The sequence below is a fragment of the Oenanthe melanoleuca genome, chromosome 4 (genome assembly GCF_029582105.1).
Source record: "Oenanthe melanoleuca isolate GR-GAL-2019-014 chromosome 4, OMel1.0, whole genome shotgun sequence".
NCBI lineage: Eukaryota > Metazoa > Chordata > Aves > Passeriformes > Muscicapidae > Oenanthe > Oenanthe melanoleuca.
Window position 1 is genome coordinate 69,083,576 of NC_079337.1, and position 10,678 is coordinate 69,094,253.

Consider the following 10,678-nt stretch of genomic DNA (forward strand, 5'->3'; position numbering starts at 1 on the left):
ATTTTGGGAAGTTCCACAACCCTTGTGAAATCCACAGCCCTTGGGAAGACCCACAACCCTTGTGAAGATTCACAGCCTTTGGGAAACTCCACAGATTTTGGGAAGCTTCACAGCTTTTGGGAAGATCCAGAACCATTGGGAAGTTCCACAACCTTTGTGAAGACCCACAGCCCTTGTGAAGACCCACAGCTTTTGGGAAGTTCCACAGTTTTTGGGAAGCTCCACAGCCCCTGTGAAGCTCCAAAGCTCCTGGACTCGATGATCTTTTCCAGGCTGAGCGACTCTGTGGTTCTACAAACCCTTGGGAAGATCCACAGTGGCTGGGAAGGCCTCCCAGCCCTGGGGAAGGGTCACAGCCATCTGGGGGGGACTAAGCCATCAGTACAGCCCATGGGAACGGCTCCATCCACCTGAGCTTGTCACAGGAGGTGGCACAGTGACCCCTTTGCACCACCCAGTGAGGCCTTGCAGATCAGGGTCTCCCAGGCCCAGGATCATCCCCTGGGATCCACCTGCTCCAGGCAGAGGCTGGCCCACTCCTGCTGGATCAGCCCATGAAGCCTGGAATGGGATTGACCCCCAAGGGCTCTCATCCATCCCTGGGACCCCAAAATATCCAATCCTGGACTGGGATTGACCCCCAAGGTCTCTCATCCATCCCTGGGACCCCAAACTGCCCAATCCTGGAATGGGATGGATCCCCAAGGTTTCTCATCCATCCCTGGGACCCCAAAATATCCAATCCTGGAATGGGATGGATCCCCAAGGTTTCTCATCCATCCCTGGGATCCAAAATATCCAATTTTGGAATGGGATGGATCCCCAAGGGTTCTCATCCATCCCTGGGCTCCCCACGCTGCCCAGTGCAGGGGACAGGGTGGCCTCTCCTGCCTGGGTGGGTGAGGGTCCCTGTGGGACCTGGTTCATCCCCCACTCACAAAATCCTCCACAGCAACAGTGGGGGAAACCTGACCCTTGTGAAATGGGATCAGCCAGTGAAAATCCAGGAGGCTGCCACGGTCCCCTCCAGCCTGGGGGGCACAAACACACCTCAGGGTACAATATTTCCATTTTTCATTCATTTCCCATTCAAAGATGAAAACTGCAATGCTTTTACCCCAGAACACCGAGAGTACCCACGGGTGGGAATTTTCCCTGCCCATCCCTCTGCCATATCCCACCAACAGCTCTTCCCAGCACCCTCCCAGCCCTCAGAGCCCTCCTGCATCCCACAGCCTGAGCTGCCACGGAGCCTCCACCCGTCCCTGCTGGTCCCAGGGCAGCATCCCCGTGGCTCAGCATCCCCTCGGAGGGACAACCACACCTCGAGGCTGGGAAACCATTTTTTAAAGGAAAAATCAGCAAAGGCAAAAAACCCGTGCAAGAAATAAAACCCAGATGAGCCGGGGGGTTGTGACCCGCTTGGCTGCTGTGTTTGGGGTCGGTACCAAACACACCCTCCCGCACTGACCCCACACGCACAAAGCACGGCCGGCGGCTCCGGCGGCTGCCGGGGGGATGAGAAAGCGCTTTTGCAGCGCAGGGACGGGAATCGAGCCGTGCTGCCTCGGGCCTGGATCCCTGCCACGTCCCCCGGGCTCCCGGGCAGCCTCAGCCCGGATTTCCCGGCCAAAACCCGCGGCAGGATCCGGCCCGCGTGGATGGGGAAGCGCACGGAGCTCGCTCCGTGTCCTGGGCAGGTCCTTCCCTGCAAAACCTCTCCTCGCTCCCATCTCCACGGCAACCAGCAGGATTTGAGGGAATTATTCGTGGAGTCATTACTACGGCGGCCACGCTGATAAAACCCACAGGCATCCGGAGCCGGGAAACGCAGCCGAGCGCCGGGATTGCAGCATCCCCGGAGCTCCAGCGCCGCTACCTGCGATCCATCATGGAGCCTTTCTTCGCATTGTTTAACGAGATTTCTGCCCTCCCCCCCACCCCCAAAAAAAAAAAAAATATTAGCAGCAGGCAGCTCCCCTGCCTGGTTGAAGAGGGGGATGGAGAAGGGAGGCGGTGGGGGATGCTGCCGGGATGGAGGATGCTGCTCCCCATCCTTCCCGGAGCCCCGTGCCGGGGCTGAGGCACGGGGGGCTCGGGGGAGGTGGGCACGGAAATCCGGGTGCGATTTTGGCCCCCTCCGCCAGCCCCCGGAGCAGGGAGCGGCCGGTCCGTGCTCACATCCTGGCGGCGGCTTTGTCCCCTCTGCGTCCCCCTGCTGCCGGGAGCATCCCGGGGAAAAGCCGCCACCTCCCAGAGCACCATCGCCGCTCCATCCCATCCCCCGTAGCCTCATACCTGCTCCTGGCCGCCGTCCTCCCGCGCTGGGCTCCTCCGGCCAGGGCAGCATCTCTCCCGCTCGCCCGCGGGCCACCCCCGGGCCGGAGCCGCACAAAGGAGGCGCCTGCCGAGGGCTCAGCGCTGCGCCGGGGCGGGGGGATGCGGGGCAGGAGGGGTGCAGCCCGCGGGGAGCAGCTCCATGCCGGGCAGGCCCCGGGGAGGAGGGAGGGAGGGAGGGAGGGAGAGAGAGAGGGTGGTGGCTGCGGGTGGGGGGAGGAGGAGGAGGAGGCGGAGGAGGAGGAGGAGGAGGAAGGAAGGCGAGGCTGAAGGCCCCGGCGGGGTGCGGGGAGGGTTCTGGGCGCCCTGGGGATGGCGAGTCCCCGGGGGCGCTGGGGGCTCAGCGCGGGCTCGGCATGGCGAGCGAGGGAGGAGGGAGGGATGCGGGGATGGAGGGATGGCGGAAAGGAGGGATGGAGGGATGGAGGGATGGAGGGATGGCGGAAAGGAGGGATGGAGGGATGGAGGGAGGCGGAGGGCGAGCGCCGGCAGCCGCCTCCTCCCCTGCAGCCGGAGCCGGGGCTGCTCGCACGGTTCCTCCCGCACAGCTCCCTCTGCCTGCTCCCCACCAGCACGGCGTGTGCCACCGCAGCCCCCGGGCTGAGCCGGCCCCACCTGAGTGAAACCCCGGGCCTGGCCGGGATCACCCGCAGCATCCTCCCGGGATGCAGGGCCAGGTGTGCAGCCCAGCTCGGAGCCCCTGCCCTGGCCGGGATCACCCGCAGCATCCTCCGGGATGCAGGGCCAGGTGTGCAGCCCAGCCCGGCCCCCCGGCCCCACCTGAGTGAAACCCTGGCAGCTCCTGCTGGGATCACCCGCAGCATCCTCCCGGATGCAGGGCCAGGTGTGCAGCCCAGCCCGGGTACCTGGGCTGCTGCTGCCCCAGCCCGGGCTGGGCACACAGGTGCCTGGGCACACGGGTGCCAGGACAGCCCCTGATAGTCCTGTCTTCATCCCTGGCCTGATCCTGGTTGAGTCCTGACTATTCTGCTGGTGTCCCTGAGCTGGTGCCTGATCATCCTGGCCTAATCCCTGCCTTGGTCCCGATCCAGCCCCAGCACCCTGCCTGGATTCCCAGCCGGGTCCTGCTCTGGTCTCTCAATGCCCAGCTTTGGTCCCCAGTGCTGTCCAAGCCCCCAGTCTGGTCCCAGTCTGGTCTCTGATTACCCTGGGTTAATTACCCGCTGATTACCCTGGGTTAATTACCCTCTGATTACCCCTGGTCCTGCTCTGGTCCATGGCTGCCCTGGTCAATCCCTGCCCTGGTCCTGACTGAACCCCTGAGCATCCAGCTTTGGGCCTGCCTTGTTCCCCAGAGAGTCCCTGAGCTCTGCTTTAACCCTGGTGTGGGGTGGCTGTGGGTATCTGGGTGTGACTGGGAGTGCTTATAGGATGGCTGTAGGGTGGCTGTAGGGTGGCTGTGGGTGGCTGTGGGTATCTGGGGGTGACTGGGAGTGCTTATAGGGTGGCTGTGGGATGGCTGAGGATGGCTGTGGAGTGGCTGTAGGATGGCTGTGGGGTGGCTGTGGGGTGGTTGTAGAGTGGCTGTGGGATGGCTGGATGTGGTTGTGGGGTGGCTGTGGGGTGGCTGTGGGGGTGGCTGTAGGATGGCTGCAGGGTGGCTGTGGGTGGCTGTGGGTGGTTGTAGGGTGGCTGTAGGATGGCTATAGGATGGCTGTAGGATGGCTGTGGGTGGCTAGGTGTGTTTGTGGGGTGGCTGTAGGGTGGCTGTAGGATGGCTGCAGGGTGGCTGTGGGTGGCTGTAGGATGGCTGTGGATGGCTGGGTGTGTTTGTGGGGTGGCTTTGGGTGGCTGTAGGATGGCTGTGGGTGGCTAGGTGTGTTTGTGGGGTGGCTGTGGGGTGGCTGTAGGATGGCTGTAGGATGGCTGTGGGTGGCTAGGTGTGTTTGTGGGGTGGCTGTAGGGTGGCTAGGTGTGTTTGTGGGGCGGCTGTAGGGTGGCTGTAGGATGGCTGTGGGTGGCTAGGTGTGTTTGTGGGGGATGGCTGTGGGGTGGCTGTAGGATGGCTGTGGGTGGCTAGGTGTGTTTGTGGGGCGGCTGTAGGGTGGCTAGGTGTGTTTGTGGGGTGGCTGTAGGGTGGCTGTGGGTGGCTAGGTGTGTTTGTGGGGTGGCTGTAGGGTGGCTGTAGGGTGGCTGTAGGACGGCTGTGGGTGGCTAGGTGTGTTTGTGGGGTGGCTGTTGGGTGGCTAGGTGTGTTTGTGGGGCGGCTGTGGGTGGCTAGGTGTGTTTGTGGGGTGGCTGTGGGTGGCTGTAGGATGGCTGTGGGTGGCCAGGTGTGTTTGTGGGGTGGCTGTAGGATGGCTGTGGGTGGCTAGGTGTGTTTGTGGGATGGCTGTAGGGTGGCTAGGTGTGTTTGTGGGGTGGCTGTAGGGTGGCTGTAGGGTGGCTGTAGGACGGCTGTGGGTGGCTAGGTGTGTTTGTGGGGTGGCTGTAGGGTGGCTGTAGGATGGCTGTAGGATGGCTGTGGGTGGCTAGGTGTGTTTGTGGGGCGGCTGTAGGGTGGCTAGGTGTGTTTGTGGGGTGGCTGTAGGGTGGCTGTAGGATGGCTGTGGGGTGGCTGTAGGATGGCTGTGGGTGGCTAGGTGTGTTTGTGGGATGGCTGTAGGGTGGCTAGGTGTGTTTGTGGGATGGCTGTGGGTGGCTAGGTGTGTTTGTGGGGCGGCTCTGGGGTGTGTCCCACCCCTCCCAGCTCCCTGGCAGTGCTGCCAGAGGAGCAGAGGGCCCAGCTGCAGAGGTGCCTCTGCAGAGCTGCCAGCCCAGCATCAATGATTGATGGTTTCCTGGGGCATTAATCAAGGCTCCTGCATCATTCATGGCCGTGGAGCAGGGACAGCCCCTCTGCTGCCCAGCAGGACCTGCCATCCCCCGGGGGCCCAGCCCAGCCCCTTCCCAGAGGAACCCTCAGCTCCTGGCTGGCCACAGAAGATGGGGTGTCCCCCTGAAAAGCTTTCCTGGGACTGCAGGGCCATCTGCACCCCTGGAGTGCTCCTGGCTCAGGATTGGGCTCCCACACGCTGGGAGGGTCACCCGAGGGTCACTGTCAGGTGTGAGATTTTAGGGACACATCCGAGGGGAAATCTGGGATTTTCCCCCAGCCAGGTTTCCTCCTGGCCCCTTCCCACATCCCATCTCTGCTACCACCCACCCATCCCCTGCCCAGCTTCCCACCCCAAATCCACAGGGCCCCACACCCCGGGCAAGCTGGGGTTCTGTGGGACACCTGGGACACTGGATCTGCTGGGATTGCTGGGATTACTGGGACACTGGATCTGCTGGGACACCTGGGACACTGGCACTCGGGGTTACTGGGATCTCTGCTGGGATTACTGGGACACTGGATCTGCTGGGACACTGGACTTTGCTGGGATTACTGGGACACTGGATCTGCTGGGATTACTGGGACGCTGGATTCTGCTGGGATTGCTGGGACACTGGATTCCTCTGGGATTACTGGGATACTGGATCTGCTGGGATTACTGGGACACTGGATTCTGATGGGATTACTGGGATACTGGATTCTGCTGGGATTACTGGGACACTGGATCTGCTGGGATTACTGGGACACTGGATTCTGATGGGATTACTGGGACACTGGATCTGCTGGGATTACTGGGACACTGGATTCTGATGGGATTACTGGGACACTGGATTCCTCTGGGATTACTGGGATACTGGATCTGCTGGGATTACTGGGACACTGGATTCTGATGGGATTACTGGGATACTGGATTCTGCTGGGATTACTGGGACACTGGATCTGCTGGGATTACTGGGACACTGGGTTCCTCTGGGATTACTGGGACACTGGATCTGCTGGGATTACTGGGACACTGGATTCTGATGGGATTACTGGGACACTGGATTCCTCTGGGATTACTGGGATACTGGATCTGCTGGGATTACTGGGACACTGGATTCTGATGGGATTACTGGGATACTGGATTCTGCTGGGATTACTGGGACACTGGATCTGCTGGGATTACTGGGACACTGGGTTCCTCTGGGATTACTGGGACACTGGATCTGCTGGGATTACTGGGACACTGGATTCTGATGGGATTACTGGGACACTGGATTCTGCTGGGATTACTGGGACACTGGATCTGCTGGGATTACTGGGACACTGGGTTCCTCTGGGATTACTGGGACACTGGATCTGCTGGGATTACTGGGACACTGGATTCTGATGGGATTACTGGGACACTGGATCTGCTGGGATTACTGGGACACTGGGTTCCTCTGGGATTACTGGGACACTGGATCTGCTGGGATTACTGGGACACTGGATTCTGATGGGATTACTGGGACACTGGATCTGCTGGGATTGCTGGGATACTGGATTCCTCTGGGATTACTGGGACACTGGATTCCTCTGGGATTACTGGGATACTGGACTCTGCTGGGATTACTGGTGTTTATCCCTGGAATGCTCCTGTTGACAAAGGGCTGAGGGCATGAGGGAATAAAACAGGGTTACCCCTCTCTCCTTCATAATATGGTTGGGGGGCAGATCCCCCCTCTCCCGGGCTGCTGGAGGGGACAAAATCCACCAGAAAAGGAAAGAGCAGGTTGCAGCTGTGCCCTTCCCCGCCTGTTTCCCTCCCTAAATCACCTGAGCAGGTGACAGCCCTGCCCCTGCTCCATTCCCACGGGCACCTTCTCCTGATTAACGGAGACCAAAGCTCAGCACCCCAGCTCCCGCTGGAAGGACGAGATTTTGGGATTTCCTGATTGTAACTGACCCTTAGCAGCAGAGGAGGGAGGTTCTTCCATGGGAGGGGCATTGCTGGCTGCAGCAGCGCCTCCTGTGCCGCCCAGCGCCGGGAGATGGGAACCAGCATTTCTCCAGCATCCAGAATTCCAGAGGGGAGGGGATCAACAGCGTCCCTCTGCGCCCGTCCTGCCCGGATCCTCCAACCCCGGGGCTGAGCCCGGCTGGAAATGGGCAATGGGGACCCGGTCCCACGGCCTGAGGGTGAAGCCAAGGGACATCCACATCCCACTGGGAAGCAGGATCCCGGAACGGGGGCTTGGGCTGGGCTTTGGGGTCTCACAGGAGAGGGGCAGATTCCTCCAGGACTCAGCCCCAGCAGAACCAACCCAGAGCACGTCCTTGCTTGGAGGGAGACCCAGCACAGGAGCTGGGATTGCTGCTGTGGCCCAGGATAAAACCTCATCCTTTTGGGATGCTCAGGAGGTGTCACCAACACCCCTCTGCACCGGCAGAGTCTCTTCTCCTTGCTAATTATGGAAACACCTTTCCCCTCCCCCCCAAAATGCAGTAGCAGAGGTCAAAAACCCAAGGGAAATACAGGATGGAGAGGCAGAGAGCAACCTCAGCGAGGGCTTAGATCAGCTCAAATCTTTAATTAGAAAAATAGACACAAATTTGAAATATTCCTGATAGAGGCCTTTTCTTTTTACAAACAGAATGATGATGATAATAATAATAATAATAATAATAATAATAATAATAATAATAATAATAACAATAATAATAATAATATTGAAATCACCTTTCCCAAGGGTCTGTTAGCACCGGTTGTCAGAGCTCGGTGGCCTCTCTCTCCCTGGGGAGAAAGGACCGGAGCAGCCGCAGCCCCGACGGGAAAATCTGCAGCCAGAGCATCCTGGAGGGAAATCACAGCCCGGGCGCTGAGTGTCCCCAGAAGCCAGCTCGGTGCTGATTTCTGTCTGTACACGGGTTTTCCCTTCCCTCCCGCAACAGGAGCTGCGGGCTGGCTCAGTGCCCGCGGCCCGGGGCCGGCTCTGCCGCCACATCCCGTCCCGTCCTCGCTGCTCCTCCGCCGCCTCCTGCTCTCCTCAGCAGGGAATTCCCAGCCCGGCTCTGCCCCGAGAGCCTGGGGGCGCCTCGGCGAGGGGCCGGCCGCGCTCAGAGCGTCCCGAAGGAGAGCCCCACCGAGAAGAAGCCCAGGCCCTTGAGCTTCTCCTCGCTGCGCGCCTTCTGCTTGAGGTGCACCTTGCTGTGCCGCTTCTTCTCGTCGCTGCGGGCGAAGCGGCGGCCGCAGGTGTCGCAGGAGAAGGGCTTCTCGCCCGTGTGGGTGCGGATGTGCGTGGTGAGGTGGTCGCTGCGGCTGAAGTTGCGCAGGCAGATGCGGCACTGGAAGGGTTTGTGGCCCGTGTGGATGCGCAGGTGCCGGTTGAGCTCGTCGGAGCGGGCGAAGCTGCGGACGCAGTTCTCCACCGGGCAGGCGAACGCCTTCTCGTGGGGCTTGGGGCAGAAGCACTTGGAGGAGCATTTGCTCCGCCGCGTCTTCTTCTTGGGCTCGGCCAGCGCGGCCGGGGCGGCGGGCAGCAGGGACGGGGGGTGGCCCAGAAAGTCCGTGGGGGCAACAGAAGGAGAGGGGTGGGGGTGGAGGAGCTCGGCAGAGCCCAGCAGGCCCGGCAGCACCTCGGGCTGGGCCAGGGAGGCGTCAAAGTCCGGCATTATCGGGGCGGGGATGCTGTGGATCTTGGCGTCCCCGAAGTCCCCGCGGGCCGGGAAGTTTTCGGGCTCGCAGCCGAAGCCCAGCTGGGTTCCGAAGCAGGCGGGCTCCTCTGGCAGGCTGCCGAGCTCCGGCTGGCAGCTGACCGGCAGGACGCTCTCCAGCTTGGAGCCCAGCGGCTGGAACAGCCCCGGGCCGCTCTCGAAGCCTTCGGGCGAGTGGAAGCCAGCGGGCAAGTAGGCCTGGTGCTGCTGGGAGAGGGGCTCCCACTGCGCGCAGGAGGCTTTGAACTTGTCCAGGGGCGGCGAGGCGGAGGACAGCTTGATGTCCTGCTTGCTGTCCGGGAGCTTGGGCTGGAAGAAGCACTGGGAGCTGCCGGGCTGCGCCTGCAGGGGCTGAGCGCCCTCGGCCGCGGAGAAGGCGCCGTAGCCCTCGGGGAACGGGGCCGGGCTGGAGCCGCTCAGCTCGGGCTGGCACGGCGGGTACAGCTCCAGCTGGCCCTGGGCCACCTCGGGGCACGGGTAAAGAGCGTCCAGGTGCCTCTGGTGGCCCTCGGCGGAGGCGAACGGCGAGATGCCCAGGATGCCCGACATCAGGTTGAAGAGGGACTCCTGGTCCTGCGGGTGCTCCGGTACCGCCTTGATGAAGAAGCTGCCGGTGTAGCTGAGCGAAGGGGAGGGCTGGCTGCCCAGCAGGGAGAAATCCACGGCCCCGCCGCTGCCGGGGGCGCCCAGCAGCTCACCTGGAAACAGAGCGGGGCGGTGAGAGCGATGCGGGGATGCGGGGCCGGGGGCGGGATGCGGGCAGCAGCGGGAGGCTGGTGCGTCACTGCGAGGTCTCCGGCCCTGGAAGCGCACGGGGAGCCCCGGATTCATCCCCGGCCCCAGCAGGACCCCCAGCACCCCCGCCCTGAGCTAGCCGAACCCCCAGGCCGGGGCTGAGGGCGGAGGAGGGGAAGGTTCCCCGTTCCTGGATGCAGCCATCATTCCCAGCGGGGTCCCTCATCCCTGCCCGGCTCCCCCCCGCCCTCACCTCCAAGGAAATCGGCCTCTGCCAGAAGTTGCTGCTCGGGCTGCCCCAAGCCCTGCAGGTCTCCCGTTTTCATCTCGCAGCTCTCCTCGTACTTGGAGTAAAGCGGGTCCGGGCAGGAGAAATCCATAACGTTGAGCATCTTCCCTGGAGACGCGGCCGGAGCGGGGGGGGCGGGCGGGGACGAGCCGGGGATGCTCGGGATGAGCCGGGGAATGCCCGGGGAGAGCCGGGGGATGCTCGGGAGGGAGGCGAGAGATGCTCGGGGCGAGCCCGGGATGCGCCGGGAGCGCTCGGGGTGCTCGCACCGGCCGCAGGGGTGCTCGGGGATGAGGCGGGGGGGGCCCGCACCGGTCCCAGCGGTGCTCGGGGAGGGGGCCGGGGACCCCGCCGGTGACGCCCGGGGGTGCTGGGGGCAGTGCGGGGGCGGGGGGGGGCAGGCAGGGCCCGGCGGCGGCGCAGCCCGAGCGGACACCCGGAGCTCCCTCCCCGCCGCCCCCTTTATAGCGGGAGCGGGGCTGCTCCGACCTTCCGCCGCAGCCATTTCTGGAGTCCCCAGTGAGGCTGCCGTGACGTAAATGCCCATACATGGACTCAGGATGTAGGCTAGGGAGTCCCAATAAGGAAATCTCTCCCGTGACGCCATGCCCCTTCCCTCCCCCTCCCCTCCTCCCCTCCCCCTTTTCTCTCCCTCTGTTTTTCATTTCCCCCCCCCCCCCCCTTCCTTCTCTCTTTTTAACTAATAATCGCGATATTTTTAACAAATCTCTGCCGCTCTGTGTGCGTGTGCGCCCAGCATCCCCTCCCGCAGCTCCGGGCGGGTGTGCGAGCCCAGGTGTGCAGAA

At 62.5% G+C, this 10,678-nt stretch overlaps 1 protein-coding gene across 1 annotated transcript; it reads right to left on the reverse strand.

The window, feature by feature from the left end:
* Window positions 1-8,155: 8,155 nt before the first annotated feature.
* On the reverse strand, window positions 8,156-10,220 carry EGR4 (early growth response 4). Its single transcript, XM_056490097.1, has 2 exons — window positions 9,837-10,220; window positions 8,156-9,546 (listed from the first exon to the last, which is right to left on the reverse strand). Exons 1-2 carry the CDS (start codon window positions 9,973-9,975, stop codon window positions 8,252-8,254), a joined length of 1,434 nt encoding a protein of 477 aa, XP_056346072.1. The 5' UTR covers window positions 9,976-10,220; the 3' UTR covers window positions 8,156-8,251.
* Between the last annotated feature and the right edge of the window lie 458 nt (window positions 10,221-10,678).